This window comes from Cryptomeria japonica, chromosome 7, assembly GCF_030272615.1.
Source record: "Cryptomeria japonica chromosome 7, Sugi_1.0, whole genome shotgun sequence".
Lineage (NCBI taxonomy): Eukaryota > Viridiplantae > Streptophyta > Pinopsida > Cupressales > Cupressaceae > Cryptomeria > Cryptomeria japonica.
In genome coordinates this window covers 323,050,891-323,072,727 of record NC_081411.1, presented here as the reverse complement: position 1 = coordinate 323,072,727, position 21,837 = coordinate 323,050,891, and the positions used below count along the sequence as shown (strand labels likewise).

The 21,837-nt window shown below is 34.3% G+C and overlaps 1 protein-coding gene across 1 annotated transcript; it reads right to left on the bottom strand.

The window, feature by feature from the left end:
* Positions 1-376: 376 nt before the first annotated feature.
* Positions 377-2,802, bottom strand: LOC131046691 (uncharacterized). The gene is made up of 3 exons (XM_057980472.1): positions 2,544-2,802; positions 701-787; positions 377-555 (listed from the first exon to the last, which is right to left on the bottom strand). The coding sequence occupies exons 1-3, from the start codon at positions 2,800-2,802 to the stop codon at positions 377-379; spliced, it is 525 nt and encodes a 174-aa protein (XP_057836455.1).
* Between the last annotated feature and the right edge of the window lie 19,035 nt (positions 2,803-21,837).

The window sequence follows — 21,837 nt, the reverse complement described above, 5'->3', positions numbered from 1 at the left end:
CTATTGGGATTCGTCTCAAATGAAAAGCTTAAGCTCTTCACTAGTCATCCTTAACTATGCATCCCCCAGTGAAAGTACGATTGTATCTCCTAAATTTCTAGCCCGATCAGTAGATAATTTCCCAGGTCACGAATCTGAACAGAGATAGATTGAACACCCAAATCGTTTTTTCCAAACTATCTTGGTGATAGAATAGAGCTGCTGTAGTTGATGGAGCTCAACAAAAATGACACAAGGAAATATGTTGCTTATATAATTCCTCGCAGCAAAGGAAGGAACCTGGACATTTTTGCATTCTACGTAAACCCTATCAGTTCATGTTGTTGCCTTTAACCGTTCCTTCAAAAATTCTTTTGTGATCTTGTAATTAGGAGCTTTAGGATTGGAGAAACATCGGAGCCTCCCGCAGCACTGCCTTGTCCACCGGCCACCACCCATCAGCCCTTGCTTTCACACCCTGAAACTCAACATAATCTATTTGCTCGACCGACATGTTTACATGCTTAACATCGGTGGATTTCTGAAACGGACAACGAACAACTGTAGATTTCTGACCTGGACAACGAACGACAATGGACTTATGGCCTTATTTGGACATTAGAATTAGACGATGTCTATAACAACAATCACAATAATACTCAATTAGGAGTCGATTTCTGATCTGCACAACTGGGGATCTCTTACCTGGTCAAAGAATTACCGTGGACATATGAGCTGATTTGGTCTAAATTTCTGATCTGAACAACAAATGGATTTCTGACATGGACAATGCCAGTGGATTTATGACCTGGACAACAAACAACAGTGACCTTATGGGCTGATTTGGGCATTAACAGGGTGTTGAAATATGGAGGTTTGTATACTCAAGAAGTACATAAAGAGTTTATAGGACTAATACAACGGAACAACCATCCAACATGACCCAAAATGGCCCATACAAATGTGATACATTAGAAGCACCATTTCAACCCCGAGCCATTAAAAGACAGACTACCCTAAATATAGAGAATTTACATACATGGATTACAAAAATGTACACATCTAAACCACAATACCAGCATACTAAAACAACCCAGGTCGAACAATACCACGAAGAACAGATATACAGCATATATTTAGAGCCCAAAAAACCAACCAAAAAGTAGAGCTGGCCTAGTACTCAGGGGAGTGAGCAATAGCTCCAAAACCTTGCTTCCCCACCCTCACCGTCTCCCTATGTAGAGACCAATCATATAATTTTAAACCATTTAATATTCTGAATCTCATGGACAAGAAAATCCCTTAGGAAGGAAAGAAGAGCATGGAGAAGAAGGCAATGTTTCGAAAACCCACACTTCAACTTGTTTTTTGAGAAGCTATATATCGTAGGATCTCAAAATAATCATGCACTCTATGCAAGTAGAAGAGAAATTAACTTCTGTAAACTTGATGGTCATTTTCCTAATGAAAAGAGTACGAACTTGAGATCTTGATAGATTATCTTGAGTGTTAAAAAAATCGATTGCGAACAATTTTTTAAATTCTAATATAATAATATAATATTATAACATATATGTAACTATTATAAAATAGATATGCCTTAACCATTAAATCACCCATGCTGTATTTGATTATACAATTTTATAAGTGTCAAAAATGGCACCCACTAAAACAATACTACAAATTTTTAAAATTTGAAAGCTAGAATGAAAGGAAACTCAAGGAATCATTAATAGATAAGATCTACCTTTTGACATCATAAATTATCTAGTTCTGGGTCACTTGTATTTATTAGTTTGACAAGTGCTTTCAATAATTGACATGAGTTTTCCACACTTCATATAACATTGATAAGATAGCTTTTTGATTCAACTATATTAGACATTTGTTTCATGATTATTTTAAAATATTATCAAAATAGAGAAACAAATTTGAGTTAATAATAATAAAACAATTATCTACCACTTTTAAAATATAAAATTATTATTGTATATTTAACTATTAAACAATCACAAATATGATTTTTCCACAACCATAATAGTTTTTGATGTTTTTCTCAATGCATTGATTTTATTGCGCAATCAAGTAAAAAGTATCCCGGAAACATAATTTAAGTTGAGAGGTGATAAACGGCTGCCCAATTTTTTTTGTTCCAACTCTCAGAGAAATCTAAAATCTATAGAAATTATATCCAATAACTGGAGACCTCCCAAAGTTTATGCTTTTAACATTGTTTAACAGGCTCTCATCACCTCTAACGGGGAAAAGAATAAATGAACGTGTACGGAATCCTGTAATGTATCACTGTATTTCTGAAGACAATAAAAGATCTTAACAATCAAACAGTTTGCAGATGGGCGTAGTTATTTGACAGTTATTTTAAGGTTCAAAACGACAGTGAATCTCAATGACCTCATGACTACAAAATCTACTATTTTCTAAGTATAACTTCACTCATAGTTATTCGTTTCTTTTGATTTTCACCATAAAAATTTATGGGTTCACCACATAATCAGAGCTCTATTCTAAAAAATTTCTAAGCAAAATAGTGCTTGACAGAATACCCAGACCGATACAGTAGAATTTTTGGTATGAAAAGGAAACTAAAACTAGAAATGCTGGCAAAGCAGCAACGGTCGGAATAACACTAAACAATACATACTTGGAACCGGGATAATTTAAGCATTTTCCAGAGGAGGAGAAGACAATAAGCGCCACACTTGCATCACATAATATAGCTAACTCTTTAGCCTTCTTCATCAATCCTTTGCTTCTCTTGTTAAATGTAACATGCCTGCTTGCTGTATTCTCTATTCTTTTCATCTCACGTATTCCTCTACCCATCTACCAACAAATCACCATCTCTCTGTTAGACGATCTTATGCACTTTTCAACGTTGATCAGTATTGTCAGATATACCGAAATTCTCAGTGCCCTCTAAAATCAGACATCATTAAATCATAACCTTAACTTTAGCTTTAGACCATGTAAAAAAAATTATGGACATTATTGGGCCTGAAAATCTCACTATAAAGCAAAAAGTTGACAATGTTTCAGATTCATTTTTGAAGAGGGGGCAGAAAAAGGAAAACTATGCTATATAACAAGAACCCAATTACCTTCTTTACACTGGTAGCTCCTGCAGAACCTTCTGCTATCTTAAGATTCTTCAACCTGCACTGAAAAAACTGTTACTTAGCCTCTGTGTTTCTCGGGCTAGGAATTTCAACTAATCTCCCAAACACACATCTAAAACAGTCTACAAACCTTTTTCCTTTTGTTCCCCAGTAAAGAAAAACTTCAAGAAGACCTACTTGAATCCCGATTTATAAATGTAGTAAAGCACAGTCATTTATCTGGGAAACCTTGAGTTATGTACTTGTATAGGAGGGCTTAAAAAGTTTAAGACAAGAAATGGAAACGTACAACGTATAACCATAGACTATATACTATTCTAGTTGTGCAACATACGTATGTAGATAGCTTAGAACTGAAAGCCAGAGGTCCAATTTGAAAGAGAACAGTTGACTGGGTATCAAATAAAGTGGACTAGATCTTCCTGTTTGGGTGTCTACATTATAATTGCACCAGTCTGCCTACAAACTGCAGGCTTATAGCGTTCTTTGATTGTTTGAGAGGTCATTAACTATACTTGGTTCCGACAGAAACATTGTGAAGTGGTGCTACGTCGCCCAAATATTGGTAATGGTCTTTTCTTTTATGACAGATTTACTTTGGAGTCGACACCTATTACTAAAATGTCATTTCTAGTACCAAGGTGTGTGTGATTGCAAAGTTTTAGGGGACTTATCATTTGAATTGTAATGATGAGTATTAATGTTATTTATAGTGACAACCATTGAATTACAGCTCTATGAAAGATTGGATACCAGGTTAGAATAGTTGAAAAACATAGTTATACTCTTTTATTAGATTTAATAGTCACATTTGAAATATTATGTGTTTGTGGGGTAGGATATTTTTTTAATGATATTATACTTAATAAGATTTTGTATATGTGTTTTTGTTAAGGAGACAAATAATATTGTCTATTACATATGGTTCGGAACTAATAGAGGATTAATGGTAGTGGCAATAGAAAAATCTTGATATGAGAGTCTATAGGAGGACTATAAACAAAATAGACAATAGAGAATAAAATATTTTATAAAAAAGCTCAAAAGGTCAAGGAGATAAAAATATGTGATTAAGAGGAACACAAATATTTTAAGCAAGATGAAATCTAAAATCAGACATAAGAAATAATATATTTAAAGTGAAGTTGTCAATTTGTGTCAATGTAATTGATATAAAGACAACACTAATAATTTATATAAATTTTAAAGATATGTAATTGTATGTCACTTTATTAAATGATGGGCAACATATGTATTTAACATGACTTTGGATTTAATTAAGTGTTATTCAATTTTATGATAAATAGGAGATGAAGAATGAATATGACACTATAAAATATATTTCATTTAAAACAAATTTGAGACACTCTTATAAGTAACTTGTGAAGTTATAATTCAACTAATAGAGGAAACATGAGAATCACTTAGCTCATAGATTGCAATAAAAAAATATAATACTTTATAAGATTAAAATTTTGAATTCATGTAACCTTTTGTCTTTTAATACTTTCAATTTTAAAAAAATAAAATAAAAGACACACTCTAATTGTATTGAACTTTTATTAGTTTCATGATTTGTTTGATTGTCGATCATCTTGCTACATACAAAAAGGTAAAAGCATCTCTTGGCTTAATGGGTGGATAAAGTATACCAAGGACAATAGTAACATAGTTTTTTGTTTGGACGTGTTATCATGTTATGCTTTTATTCCAACCTAATAATTATATTGTCTATTATATTCCTTCATTTGTGGACCTACACTTAATAGGGATAGTTCACATTCATTGAACTAGAATGTAAAGATAAAGTCTACCATTTTCATAAGAAAAAAAAAAACAATACATTGCATTCCATTATTTGTGGACCTCCACTTAATGTGGGCACTCCCATTCATTGAACTAGAATCTAAAGATAAAGTCTACTATTTTCATAAGAAAAAAATAGACAACACGTTAGGATAGTTCAAAGTAACACTCAACACTTTATTCTTTTATGGGACTTCTATGATCTAAATAACTAAAATGATTTTATTATTAGTTTTATAATTGTATTTGAAATTGTTGACTATATTATACTAGTTTTAATTTGTGTAAAAAGAAATATGTTCAAAGTAAAGTTGATAAATTTTTTCGCTTTTATTTAATATATCTATAAAGAAAAAATGAATGTTTAATAAACATATCAAGCATGTTATTAGTATTTATGTTAAATTTGTAAAAATTATATTTAAAATTACTAATTATGAAATAGTATATATTAAGAAGGGTTTAAAAATTGTTAGATTTTTTTATTTCATATAGTAAACATGAAATGGAAGCTAAACATTATATTCTATTAAAAAAATAATCATTCAAAAAAAAAAGGAAAATTCTAACTAATACTTGTACAATTATAAAATTATAATAAAGAAATGAATTACATGATTTAATTGAGTTGAACTTTGATGAGTACTATGATTTTGATATTAAAAAATGCTTATGCATGCGAAAATGCCTCTGTGTGCAAAAAAGTGATGCAATGCATCGACATCCTTTTTTTAGCATTCTTATCCGCTGCGGGGAAATTACAGAGACTCTACAAATCGTTTCATTGTTTTGGCTAATAACTCCAGGACTGAGGATCTTGGAAGGTTCATATCACGGACCCGCAATCAAGAGGCCTTCTTTGCAAAAACAAAATACTCTTTGGTTAATGCGGTTAGGGCTCCCCCCCTCTCTACAAGGGCTGGGATCGGGATTGGCATTTGGTGAGCCGCAGAAATAACAGGGCTTTAGGGCAACCAAACGGCCTCAAACAGAATTCCAGTCATTGTCGGGAGGAGGGTTTTGTAATACCTAACCAGTCAAAGAGTTCCTCTGCTTGCCATATTTTTCCTTCACGAAAATCTTTGGGTAAATTTTCAGAGGATATGGAAACCCCTGGTTGTCACAATTCTAAGGAAGTCAAGCATCCATTGTCAGATCTACCTTCAAATTCCCTAGCTTCTCCTAATGGGTTGGTCATTGAAATTGATAATCATACCCAGGCCATGTATCAAATGCATTGCAGTGACAGAATGATCTTTGCTCAGTGGAAAGGTTGGGGGATCTCGTCTGAACAAATTGCCAATGGGGTGTCATCTTCCTTCAATAACCAGGTAAAAATTGACATCCTTCCTGATAATTTCTTAGCTATTGAATGTGGTAATCAGAGTCTGAGAAATTCATTGTTAAACGGGGATATATTAACATTTAAGGGTCTAGGGTTTGATTGGTAGGAATGGCAACCTCTCTTTCTCCCATCTCAATTCTATTATTGCATGGTTAATAGAACAATTTCACTGGATAAATTTCCTGTAGAATTGCAAAATAATGACTTTTTAAGAATAATAGGCAACAAAATAGGTAAATTTGTAGAAATCAAAAAATCAGCCCTAAGCTTCTTTAACCAGCTCATAATTGTTAAAATGAATATTAACATTAAATCTTTAGAGCCTATAACTCTGAAATGTGATAAATCTTGTTTAACCCTATAATTACCCTTTTATAATAGTTCTTTTGAAGATTTTATGCCAAGGAAGATCCCCTTCGAGAAACCTTTCCCTAAATCGTTGCTCTTGTCTAATGGCACACCATTCAGTTTCATGGAAGGAGGGGGTTTCACCCTAGAGGGCTATAAGATTGATAATAACCCTAATCTCATCTCAGACCTATGCCCTCATAGCTCCCCTGTTAAGCCCTCTCGCTCCCCTCTTCCTCCACTGCTAACTATAAATTCACCTATAGATGACTCTCTTCTCAGGGATCGAGATCTAGAAGATGGTGAAATCAATGAGGTTATCCCTCAGAAAGAGCAGCTCAGTCTGACAAATATGTCATCATCTATCTCTCTCATTCCGCAAGAAAAGTTGAATCTCTTAGGGTTTCCCCCTTTAATTGAACTAATTACCTCTAAGCAATTAGCAGTGATGGATAGGCTTTCGCTGGATCTAGGATTGACATCCTTGCAAGATCATCCAATCACTCTAGCCTCAATATTGGAGGGCTTTGAGGAGGAAAAGGCTCACTCTCCACCTTTGAAAGCTATTTCTAATACAATTGTAGAATCTGAGAGTGATCATGTGGCTAGGGAAGTTAACATCATTGCCAATTTTGTAGGGGAAGAAGTAGTAAACGACCTCATGGATCAATTGGTTGCTGAAATTTGTGATGATGGGGAGTTGGAAAGACAAAGGGATTTCTTAGTCAAAAATCTAGTGGATGTTACTAGAGTCAACTTAGAAACTGATGATCTATTTATAGCTTTAGATAACTTAGAAAATGATAACCCAAATACTCAAGGCATTCTCAGCTCTCACAAAAGTAAAGACTCTCCTAATTGTGCTAAACACAGTAAGAGAAGAGGTAGGAGATCCCTTGCTGAACTAAGATCAAAGGATGGAGATGCCAAGGGTTAGGCTAAAATATCTACTCTTTTTAATGTAGGGGAGGGGAAGTTCCTCCCCAGAGAGCCATGAAAATCATAACATCAGGGGAGGGGAAGTTCCTCCCCAGAGAACCATGAAAATCATAACATTGAATGTTAGGGGTCTGAATGCCCCTAACAAACAGAGCATCTTAAAGTGCTACATCTCTAATTCTAAACCAGATATAATGTTAATCCAAGAAACCAAAATGAACTCCTCTGAGATAGTCCTTTTTGAGAAAAAACTAGGCGTTAAATAGCTAAAGCACTCCCCTGCTACAAGGGCCTCAGGGGGCTTAGCCATCATTTGGGACTCTAGATTCATCTCGTTTACACCTTTAGAGATTAAGAAAAATTGGATGAGAGGAGAAGTAGTAAGTTATAAAAATAACCTAAGATTCAAATTGATTAACGTTTGGGTCAGTGCAAGAAGATGAGTCCACTTTTTGGCCAAAAAGTGGAAGTGTTTTCCCTGATTTTCAGATTTTGTCTCATTTGAGCTTAAATTTTGAAACACTTAGAGATTGAATCTTGGAAAAAGTCAGTAATATAAAAGATATCCCTCTGAGTGTACTTTCCAAATATGTAATTTATTTTAATACCCACATAATAAAAAATAACTTTTTGAATGGAGTTCTGAAAACTATGTTTTAAAAATGCCTGTTTCAGGACCATACCATGCATGTGTACGACCCACACTTTTTGACACAATTAAAATTATTTTCTCAAACCATTTTGGGAAATGGTTTGTAACACAATGAAGATTGATGAGCATATTTTTCTGTTTTTTTTTTCTGATATTTTTTTTAATTAATATTTTAATGGCCGTAATTATCTTTTTAAAAATTTGACGTGTACGACCCACATAATTTGATGTAAAATTAACATTTTTTTATTTTTTATTTTTTTAAATACAAAATAATTTTGTGTAGATTGTGACATATAATTCTTTTTCCAAAATTCTTTAAAATAAAAAAGTTATTAAATTAAGAAAATTAGTTAATATTTCAAATTTATGGACCCGATTTAGTATAAATTAAATGAAAAATAGTTAAAATAATAAATTTTTAAATAAATTTACATATTTAGAATCTAGACAGTATAATCTGAAATGGGTTTTAATTTTGTATAAAAATTCTCTGATTAGAGGCGCGTAAACTATTTCTAAAGTTCATATTTGTGCTTTCATTCATAGAGATTTGAATTTGCAGGTCCATGTCTCAGGTGTGGCCATCCCAGGCCTATCTCGGGCCTAATCCTGAGCCAAGTGGCGGGTTGTGGAATCAACTTCCACAAAACGGGCCCCCTTTTTCAAACAAGGGCGGCTTGTGGAAAAAAAAGGACCCCCGTTACCTTTCGGCTAGGGAGCCCGAAGCATAAACGGGCCCCCATTTTTTGAAAACGGGCCCCTGTTTATTAGAGCATGTTTTCCAGCGCGCGGACTTCCATGAATTTGTGACTCATTACCTTGCACTTGCCTGTTTACGATCCTATCCAAAATAGGGATAAGGCTAGGGTGTGGGTGGAACTGGAGTCTTTCCTCAGAAGTTTCCCAAATGATGTATGCATCATCGGGGGAGATTTCAATGCTATCACTAAGGTAGCAGACAAAAGAGGAGGTAGCAACAAACTTCCTCCAGCGGCTGTACATTTGAATCATTGGATCAATAGGAACTCCCTGTTGGAAATCTAGACGACATAAAATGCCTTCACCTGGAACAACAGAAGGCTTGGTTTCTGTAACATTGCTGAGAAACTAGATAGATTCTTTATCCATGGGGGGATCTCGAAGCTTAACTTTACCCTGAATGCAAAACTCCTCCCTTTAGCAGGATCTGACCATTTTCCACTCCAACTAATCTTATTATCTAACCACTCCCCTAAAAAATGTCCCTTCAAATTTGAGAGCATGTGGTTCAGAGATGATAACTTTTTAAACTTAGTTGAGAACTGGTGGAGAAGCTCTATTTTCTCCGGTTCGAAGATGTTAATTATCACAAGTAAGTTAAAGCTTATCAAAAGTAAGCTCTTAGAATGGAACAGGACTAATTTTGGAAATATTTTTGGTAAAAAAATCCTAATAGAAAATGATCTTAAGAATGTTAACATTGAGGTTCTTGAGAAGGGGATGGATGAACATCTCTTCCTCAAAGAAAAGGCTCTACTCTCTGAGTATGAAAAGACACTCTCAAATGAAGAGATCTTTTGGAAACAAAAATCGAGGGAGACTTGGTTGAGTGATGGGGATCAAAATACTAAGTTTTTCCACAATAGTACTAAGCAGAGGCGATGGGTCAATTGAATTTCTAAAATTAAGAATTGCCAAGGTTCCATCCTGTCTGAACCGGATGATGTTGCCCCTGATGTTCTAATATTGAAGGCTCCAACCTCAGAGGCCGACTCAATATTATCAACAATCTTCCAAAACTCATTAATGATGACCACAACAAAATCCTGTCAAAGAAATTCTCTAAGGAGGTTAAATCTGTCCTTATGAAGATGAATCCCAACAAGGCCCCGGGCCTAGATGGCTTCCCCACTAGCTTTTTCCAAAAATGTTGGGGTTTTATGGGGACAGAGATCATGGACACCTTAGAAGGTATTAGGAACTCTAGTAAGATTCTCAAAGAAATCAACAATACCTTCCTAGCTCTCATCCCCAAAAAAAAGAATCCTGAAAGCTTTAATGACTTCAGACCAATAGCCCTTTGCAACACTCTGTACAAACTCTTAACCAAAACCCTAGTTGCCAGACTCCAGAATCTTCTCCCCATTATCATTAGTGGAGAACAAACAGGCTTCGTGGTAGATAGATCAATCTATGATGGGATTATTATAGCCCAAGAGGCCATTCATTCGGTCCATCTCAATAGGGCCCCAAGTATGCTAGTCAAATTAGATATAAGAAAAGCTTATGACAAAGTTGATTGGTGCTTCCTATGTAAATGCCTGGAGGACTTTGGATTTTCCAAATCCTGGATCAACCTAATATTTGAATGTATATCCACCCCTAAATTCTCGGTCTTGGTTAATGGTTCCCCGAAAGGTTTCTTTAGCAGCTCAAGAGGGCTCAAGCAAGGAGATCCTATGTCCCCCTTCCTCTTCATCATCATGGATGAAGCCCTAGGTAGATCCATCTCTAAGGCCAAAGAGGAAGGTGGGATCCAAGGAATCCCCATTACCAGCGGCCTCCCTCCCTTTACCCACCAAAAATTTGTCGACGAAACGATGCTTTTTGGGCAGGGAAGTATAAGGGAAGCGAGCACCTTCAAAGGCATCCTTAATTCCTATATGCTAGCCTCGGGTCAAGAGGTGAATTTGGCCAAGTCTGCAAATTTTATGTTCAACATAGACCCCTCCTTAGGAAAAGTGATCAGCAATGTCTTGGAGATTAGTGAAGGAACTCTTCCTTGCAAATACCTAGGCATTCCCCTTGACAAGGGTAGAAGACCCTCAAAATTATGGGACAACTTGGTGGATAAAATCAAGTCTAGGATTAACACTTGGAAAGGAAAATGGATCTCATCTGCAGGTAGAGCAACCTTGGTTAGATCGGTCTTGTCAGCTATGCCCATTTACCAGCTCTCCTGTCAACATTTATCTTCTTCTAAACTTGCAGAGCTCAACAAGCAACTCAGGACTTTCTTTTGGCAAGGCGCTAATGGCAACCGTAAAATATCACTCCTATCTTGGGACAAGATATGCAAACCTAAAGAAGAAGGAGGATTTGGCATTAAAAACCTTCATGATCAGGGCAAAGCCTTGGGTGCCAAGTTGGTCTGGAGGATGTTCAGAACCCCCCACCTCAAATGGGCTCGCTTGCTGCACCACAAATACCTTAATGGAGGGAATCCTATCCAAATCTTAAGAGAAACCAACCCTCCCAGAGGGTCCTGCCTATGGAATTTTATGTTAGACTGCAGGAGGATTATCTCTGATAGACTTACTTGGAACCTGGGGTCCAGGGATAAAGCTCTTTTCCGGTTGGATTCATGGGGTGGATATAAGGCTATTGATAATATCCATGGCTTTGGTGCTACTCGTATCCTTCTTGAATCTCATAGAGGACCCCTGTTAAACAACTATATCTCCCTTTCAGAGGATGGGGCTGGTTGGCAGTGGATTGAGAAGGAAGATGAGGATATCCCGGTAAGGGATAAACAAAAACTTATGGCAATTCTTAAATCAAGGAACATTGCCTTAGGTCAGAATGAGGACAAGCTTGTCTGGGATGGCTCCCTAAGAGGAGAATACAACTCCAAGGATGGGTACTCTCTCATCTCCAAATCGTTTATAAGACCTATGACTGAGCTTCCCTTGAAACTTTGCTAGGATAAATATTGTCTGCCTAAGGCAGGGATCTTCTCCTGGCTTGCGGTTCAGAACAAGCTCCTAACTGCGGACAAATTTAGAAGAATGGGGTATGAGGGCCCTAGTAGATGTCCTCTTTGTGAGGCAAAAAAGGAAGACACCAATCATATCCTCCTTAACTGCCCCTTTGCTCACAAATGTTGGATCTAGTTCACCAACAAACTTGAATGGTTTGCGGCCTTCCCCCACACCATCTTTGGAATGCTCAAGGCATGGCTTCTCCTCAGGCGTGGTTGTCTCTTTGAAGGTTTATGGACATCTCTTCCTTCTTCCATTATGTGGGAACTATGGAAGGAGAGAGGGTCAGTGCAAGAAGATAAGTCCACTTTTTGGCCAAAAAGTGGAAGTGTTTTCCCTGTTTTTCAGATTTTGTCTCACTTGAGCTTATATTTTGAAACACTTAGAGATTGAATCTTGGAAAAAGTTAGTAATATAAAAGATAGCTCTCTGAGTGTACTTTTCAAATATGTAATTTATTTTAATACCCACATAATAAAAAATAACTTTTTGAATGGAGTTCTAAAAACTATGTTTTAAAAATGCCTGTTTCAAGACCATACCATGCATGTGTACGACCCACACTTTTTGACACAATTAAAATTATTTTCTCAAACCGTTTTGGGAAATGGTTTGTAACACACTAAAGATTGAAGAGCATATTTTTCTGTTATTTTTTTTCAAATATTTTTTTTAAATTATTTTTTTAATGGTCATAATTATCTTTTTAAAAATTTGACGTGTACGACCCACATAATTTGACGTAAACATAGCATTTTTTGAATTTTTTTTTTTTAAATTGAAAATAATTTTGTGTAGATTGATGAAATATAATTTTTTTTTTCAAAATTCACTAAAATAAAACAGTTATTAAATTAAGAAAATTAGTTAATATTTCAAATTTATGGACCTGATTTAGTATAAATTAAATGAAAAATAGTTAAAATAATCAATTTTTAAATTAATTTACATATTTAGAATCTAGACAGTATAATCTAAAATGGGTTTCAATTTCGTATAAAAATTCTCTGATTAGAGGCACGTAAACTATTTCATTTCATCATATTTGTGCTTTCATTCATGGAGCTTTGAATTTGCGGGTTCATGTCTCAGGTGTGGCCATCCTAGGCCTATCTCGGGCCTAATCCTGAGGCAAGTGGTGGGTTGTGAATTCAAATTTTACATAACGGGCCCCCGTTTAAAAAACGGGGGCCGGTTCCATTTTTTCCCCTTTGGATTTAATAACGGGCCCCCATTTTAAAAACAGGGGCCCGTTATTTAAATAACGAGCCCCCGTTATTAAAACAAGGACCCATTATTTAAATAACGGGCCCCCGTTTCTAAATAACTGTTACTATAAAAAAAAAAGATAGATTGCATCGATTTACCACACTATCATTGAAATCCATACTGACAAAGATTTTTTAAATCATTTGGCAGTACTTTTTAATATTTTTTACATGATTTTTTGAAGAACTCAGTAAAAAGATATTATTTTTTGAAGACAAGTTTGTAAAAATGGGTTCTAAGCAACGTCAAAAGAAAAAAAATAGGACAATGACAGTGGACGAAATTCAAGCACAAAGAGAGAAGGAGGCAAAACACCAAAGAGATCGAAGATCACAACAACGACAATTGAATAACACTTCTGAAGCATCTAGTTCAGTGCCCGTTGTAGATGAGACCATTGAAGACATCATGATGGATGGAAGAAATGTAGAACCACACATGGGTATGACTATTGATGCAAATGTTGATGTGGATGCGAATCCTGGTATGTTTTTAAATCCCGATGACTATGATGCCAATCAAATTGCTGATTTAAATGAAGCTGGATATAAATTTCATACACCAATACGAAAAGAAATAAAAATTAAAAATATTACACCACCCTCTCTGAAAGAAAATGAATGTAATTTGTTTACTATTGATAGCAATGTGCTAGATAATCTTAATGGGTTAGTTTCTTGGAGACAAATCAGAACACATGCGAACAGATTATATAAACAATTTTTCTATAATAAAAAGTTAGGATTCCAATATCAATTAATGCTACAATTAATAAAAATGTTAAAAATGCATAAAGTCATGAAAAAAATAGGTATTTATGCAAAACCAAAAAGAAAAGATGAATCATATAAGCAAGTTGTATCTACTGTTGCCAGTACCATCGATTCTATAGGAAAAACAAGTCAATCTAAAGATAAGAATGCAGCACGTAGAGTTATAACAACTGCTATAGTTGACAAAATGATTGTTAGTAAAAGAATGTTAAGTGATATAAGTGGCTATTTGAACTTACATCGTAGAACCTTGTCAAAAGCGGCCAAAAGAAGAGACACAATTGAAATTGATCCACTAAACCATTGTTGGAGTTTTAGTGGTAAACTTCAAAGGTCGGACATGAAATTAAATGATGAAACTAAACAATTAATTACAAAATTTTGGCATGATAACACTAGAGTTTCATCAAAGGCTAGAGATGTTTTAAAGTTAAGGGTGGGATCAAAAATTCGTGATCCTCATCCAAAACATCTTCTTGACATGACTCAAACTGAATTCTTTAAAAAATTTAGTGATGAATCTGTGTTAATGAATTTACGAATTAGTCAAAGATCATTTGAAAAATGCAAACCCTGGTATGTTAAAATCAATAAACAAAGAATATCTTGTTGTTGTAAAACTCATGTTTAGTTTCGTTACTATTATGATGTTTTTCGATATATACATTGTATGTTGCATGGTAATGATCTTGTGCAGGATTGTGGTGTTTATGTTCCACCTGAAACTATAAAAGATTTTATTGGAAGTTTATTTTGTAAACCACCTAATGAACAATTATTTCTTTCCATTTCATGCATTTGTGGCCTTTGCAATTTATGTGGGAACTATTCTTCGATAGGTGAATGTTTGCATGAACATGTTTCATCTGAGTTTGGACAAAAAATGGTTGATGTTAGGAGATTTAAAAATATAGAATACCCTCTAAAGGATGGAAAGATGGGGAAATGTTTAGAATTGATTACAGAACATAATAGTGTGAATGCATTTATTAGTGAGTTTAAAACTCATATTGTTCCAAAATATGTGAAACATTCCCAACATGCTCGATGGCTTGATGGACAGTTTCGCATATGCAAGAACACATTTCCAGTTGGAACAATAGTATCAGTTGTGGATTTTGTAGAAAATTATACTCTAAAACCACAAGAGGAAACTCAATCACAATACTACAACTCAGTGCAAGTGGCCATATTTGTGCATATTATATATAGACATGACCATGACAGTATAGAAGATAACAGAAAAATTTTGAGGGAGTATCATTTCTATGTTAGCGATAATCGATTACACTCTTCAGAGTTTGTTCAACATTGCTTCGAGGTATTTTATGATAATCTTAAGGAAAGAGAAATTGACATGAAACAACATATGATATGGTCAGATAACTGCACTAGACAATTCAAAAATGCAAGAATGTTTTATTGGCTATGCAAAGTTCACAAGATAACCAATGTCCAACATTTATGGAGTTTTTTTGAAGCGGGACATGGTAAGGGGGAACACGATGGAGCCAGTGCCTGTATAAAAAGAGCTCTTGCTAGAGAACAATTGAAATTTGAGGATGCAGTGAAATTCAGAGATGCTCATGCAGTTGTAGATTGGTGCAATTCAAAGTTGTCAAAAGGATCAACTGAAAACTCTGCAATTCAACATTTCTTCTGGTTGATAAAGGAAGATAGTATTCCTATTCGGCATGATTGTAATACCATCATTGGATCAGCTAAATGGCATTCGTTTAAGAGTTCTAATTCAAACACATGGACTATATTCACAAGGCAACTTGCTTGCTTTTGTCAGTTTTGTGTTTCCGGAGATTGGGAATTTTGTGAGAATAAAGAATGGGTTGAAGAATGGCAACAAAGATCATTGACACCCATAGATGCAAATGATCCACATGAAAGAACTGATAAAGATATGGATCAAATGTTTGCATCAAATGACTATGATCGCGTTTTAGATCTTATACAACAAGGTAAAATTATTTTTGAAATTTGTTTTGATTTATTAAATAGTACATAAATTTATGAAATCTTACAGTGTATATTTTTGTTTTTATTTCTCATTAAATATTAAAATAAAATTGTTTTGTGCACAGGAAATGTCTATGCTGTTGTTGCACCAGAGGACAATGAAGAGGGGATAGAGTATTGGTTGGCTCGATGTGTAGAGCCAAAACATAAGCTAACCACTCCTCGAGTAGATGATGATGGTTATGACTATCCAACGGGATCTATGGTTGTTGTTGGCACTTGGCTACACAAATATCTAACAAGAAAGAATGGATTGCCCGCATTTGAAGATTATGAATTAGAGAAGAAGATTATACATTACTCGCATTTGGTAGTGGAAACTAATATAAAATTGGATAGATATCATGGCAGGCCTGCTAATAAACAATTATGGACTCTCTCTATGGAAGAGCATGAGACAATTATAGATGCTTTGCAAAAGAGAGAGGATGTAGATGGTTTAACGGAATGAATATCAAGTAAGTTATAATTTAAACCCTTAATCCACCTCCCTTTTAAAAGTCATGATGCATATTATATATAGCATTTTATATCATGCATCGTAATTATAAAATCTAATCTAGTAAAATTTTGTTTCAGGTCTACCACAAGTAGAAGGCATCAATGAAAACAAAGTTATTTATGCATACTTTATGTTTCATTTTGAATAATTACAAGTAAGTTAAATTTTGGTACCCTTAAGGCAAATCCCTTTGTATTTTAAATTCAATGCATCCTGATTATAAAAATTAATCATATGTATTTATTTATTAAGGTCAAAAACTAGGAATGTGAGATACATGATATGGATGATGACAAGGATGGTTGAATATAAAGAGAATTTGAATGGATTGTGGTATGCTCCAAGTGTAGGGTACTTTTAAAAAAAATTATACATGATGCTGAGGTACTTGTCCAAGGTGTCATAAGAATGGTTCTCACCCATGAATAAAAAAATTATGTTTACTTTTCTCTCTTTTTTAATTTTTATGCAAAATCAAATCCTTTAGGTGTGGATATGTTAAATGATACATAGGATATTTATAAGTTTTTAAAAATCTAATAATAGGACCAACTATGGACCTATTATGCAATGTCATGGCATAATAGGCTAAGTAAACATGTCGAATTAGCATAGTTTCAGTGTTGGAGATGTAGTAGATGACGAAGTTGGCAATTTTTGAGAAAATCATGTCATGTTGTGGCTTAATAGGTCCTATTATGGACCTGTTATGCCATGATGGCATAATAGGTGGACTATTATGCAATGTCATGGCATAATAGGACCTATTATGCCATGATGGCATAATAGGTCCTATTATGCCATGACATGACATAATAGGACCAACTATGGATCCATTATGCAATGTCATGGCATAATAGGACATATTATGCCATCATGGCATAATAGGTCCATAATTGGTCCTATCATACTAAGTAAACATGTCGAATAAGCATAGTTTCAGTGTTGGAGATGAATTAGATGACGAAGTTGGCAATTTTTGAGAAAATCATGTCATGTTGTGGCTTAATAGGTCCTATTATGGACCTGTTATTCCATGATGGCATAATAGGTGGACTATTATGCAGTGTCATGGCATAATAGGACCTATTATGCCATGATGGCATAATAGGTCCTATTATGCCATGACATGACATAATAGGACCAACTATGGATCCATTATGCAATGTCATGGCATAATAGGACATATTATGCCATCATGGCATAATAGGTCCATAATTGGTCCTATCATACTAAGTAAACATGTCGAATTAGAATAGTTTCAGTGTTGGAGATGAATTAGATGACGAAGTTGGCAATTTTTGAGAAAATTGTGTCATGTTGTGGCTTAATAGGTCCTATTATGGATCTGTTATGCCATGATGGCATAATAGGGGACTATTATGCAATGTCATTGCATAATAGGACCTATTATGCCATGATGGCATAATAGGTCCTATTATGCCATGACATGACATAATAGGACCAACTATGGATCCATTATGCAATGTCATGGCATAATAGGACATATTATGCCATCATGGCATAATAGGGCCATAATTGGTCCTATCATACTAAGTAAACATGTCGAATTAGCATAGTTTCAGTGTTGGAGATGAATTAGATGATGAAGTTGGCAATTTTTGAGAAAATCATGTCATGTTGTGGCTTAATAGGTCCTATTATGGACCTGTTATGCCATGATGGTATAATAGGTGGACTATTATGCAATGTCATGGCATAATAGGACCTATTATTCCATGATGGCATAATATGTCCTATTATGCCATGACATGACATAATAGGACCAACTATGGATCCATTATACAATGTCATGGCATAATAGGACATATTATGCCATCATGGCATAATAGGACATATTATGCCATCATGGCATAATAGGTCCATAATTGGTCCTATCATACTAAGTAAACATGTCGAATTAGCATAGTTTCAGTGTTGAAGATGAATTAGATGATGAAGTTGGCAATTTTTGAGAAAATCATGTCATGTTGTTGCTTAATAGGTCCTATTATGGACCTGTTATGCCATGATGGCATAATAGGTGGACTATTATGCAATGTCATGGCATAATAAGACCTATTATTCCATGATGGCATAATAGGTCCTATTTTGCCATGACATGACATAATAGGACCAACTATGGATCCATTATGCAATGTTATGGCATAATAGGTCCATAATTGGTCCTATCATACTAAGTAAACATGTCGAATTATCATAGTTTTAGTGTTGGAGATGAATTAGATGACGAAGTTGGCAATTTTTGAGAAAATCATGTCATGTTGTGGCTTAATAGGTCCTATTATGGACCTGTTATGCCATGATGGCATAATAGGTGGACTATTATGCAATGTCATGGCATAATAGGACCTATTATGCCATGATGGCATAATAGGTCCTATTATGCCATGACATGATATAATAGGACCAACTATGAACCCATTATGCAATGTCATGGCATAATAGGACATATTATGCCATCATGTCATAATGTGTCCTATTATACCATCATGGCATAATGTGACCTATTATGCCATGACATGACATAATGTGTCCATAATTGATCCTTTTATACCATCACATGACATAATAGGACCATAATAGGACCTGTATGCCATGACATGGCATAAACCTAAGCCTAAACTTTGATATCTAAAATTTGAAGTGTAATGTTAATTACTTTTAAGGTTATACTAATTTAGTGGTAGCTTCTGTATTGCCTAATGAGGATTAAGAACAATTTAGGTACATATGTTTGGTTTTATTTCAATTTCATTTTTGAACATTTTTGTTTTTGTTTCCATTTCATTTTCATTTTTTTGTTTGTGTCGATTTCATTTTGTTAATTATCTAGGTTTGGTTTTGATTTCTAAATTTGTTGATTATGGTTTAGGGTTAACTGTTCAAAAATATTTTAGATCAAAATCAAGAATTTACAAATATAAAAAATAATTTATTTATAGGCTACTATAAAAAAAAACTAAAATAATACAAAAAAAGCTAAATAATACACAAAAAAACAAGAAAAATATACAAGAAAATTATGAAATGTGAAAATAGATGACTGAATGTGTACCTGGGATATTGGTGGAGGCTTGAAGTCGAAACCACAACACGGGGGCCCATTTTTGATCTCTTCTTGTGAATTCACTATTACAATGAAAATGAAAAATTTGCCCAAAAAAATGGTAAAAATAGAATTTCAAAACGGGGGCCCGTTTTGTAACAAAATGGGGGCCCGTTTTGTAACAAAATGGGGGCCCGTTTTATTTAGCTTCGGCACCCCGTGACCTTTCGGCTCGGGAGGCCGAACCATTAACGGGCCCCCATTTTTTGAAAATGGGGGCCCGTTTTGCGGAGCGCATTTTCCAACGCGCAAACTTCCACAAATTTGTGACTCATTAGCTTGCACATACCCAAGAAATAGACATCTCTTCAAGAATGAAAAACTAGATGTTCCCATAATCATTAATAGGATAGAGTCAGCTATCACTGAGTTCATGAACAACTGACTGTCATCAGGCTCATTGAAGAATGCCTCTATCACTTATTAGGATGAAAAGATAAAAAAATGTTGGGAAGGCTTATCCTTTCCTCCCTTTGTAGGAGATGATCCTATTGCAAGTCTTTGATCAAGGGATGCATGCAGATGGCAGCCCCTAGGCGAAGGTTGGGTGAAGCTAAACTTTGATGGGGCATCCTGTGGCAACCCAGGGCAAGAAGGGATAGGATGTGTTGTTCATAATTGGGAAGGCAAGGAACTAGCAACCCTTACCTCTCTGGTTGGCATCAACACCAAAAATTGGGTGGAACATATGGCCCTGGTGGAGGATCTGCATTTATGTAGGAAACTAGGAGTTAAGAACTTGGAAATTGAAGGAGATTCGGCTATAATTGTCAATGCTCAGAGGAAAGGTAGTATGCCTAATTGGAGACTAAATACTTTGCTGTCAAAAGCTCTTGACTTATGCAGAGATTTTGATAGGTTCACAGTCAATCATATTTATAGGGAGGGCAATAAAAGAGCAGATGAGTTGGCCAACTCGGGAGCCGATGGCATCAATCTCCTATCTCAGCTACCTTAAGGCAACCCCCTCTTTTGTTTTCATGTCCTAAGTGGTCGATAGCATGTTTCTCCTTTCATCCCCTTATGTTTCTCTTGCCCAGACTCTATTTTAACCCCCTTATTTATTCCTCTTACTGCCCCCTGTATTTATGTATAGATACTCAAACAAACATTCAGTTTAAATATGCCCATATATCTGTTCTCCTAGACTTTAACTCAGGTAGTTAGGCTCAATCCATGGTCAGATATAATCATTAAAACACAAATCTCAATCATATATTTTTATTCCTCTCTTTCATACCCATTTAGTCTTCCATCCTTTATCCCAAGGAGAGGCCCCTCGTCTAATATTTTTGTATATACTTATCTAGGAACTTTCATTATCAGACCCTCACCTTGATTCATTCATCCATCCAGCCTCTCATCGGCATATATATATATATATATATATATATATATATATATATATATATATATATATATATATATATATATATATATATATATATATATATATATATATATATATATATATATATATATATATGCAAGTTTTATCTCACATTCTTGCAGCCCAGGACCCTTTCATGAATTATCTGGGACAGATAAGCACTCTCAACGCATGTAATAATTTTCTCTTTACAGATATATAGGCATTTCACACACACACACACACACACACAGATATATATATATATATATATCTTAACACCTATATTAAGTTAGATCCTTGATTCACATTTATAGGTATATATATATATATAGTCATATATATTCATATTTATATATATACTTATTATATATATATATATATATAATAAGTATATATATAAATGTATATATATAAATATGAATATACACCTATATTAAGTTAGATCCTTGATTCACATTTATAGGTATATATATATAGTCATATATATTCATATTTATATATATATATACATTTATATATATACTTATTATATATATATATATTTTGATATATTTATATTTTTAATTATATATATACATATACATATATGTATATGTATACATATACATATATGTATATGTATACATATACATATATGTATATGTATACATATACATATATGTATATGTATACATATACATATATGTATATGTATACATATACATATATGTATATGTATACATATACATATATGTATGTATATGTATACATATATGTATATGTATACATATATGTATATGTATATATATATATATATACATATACATATATG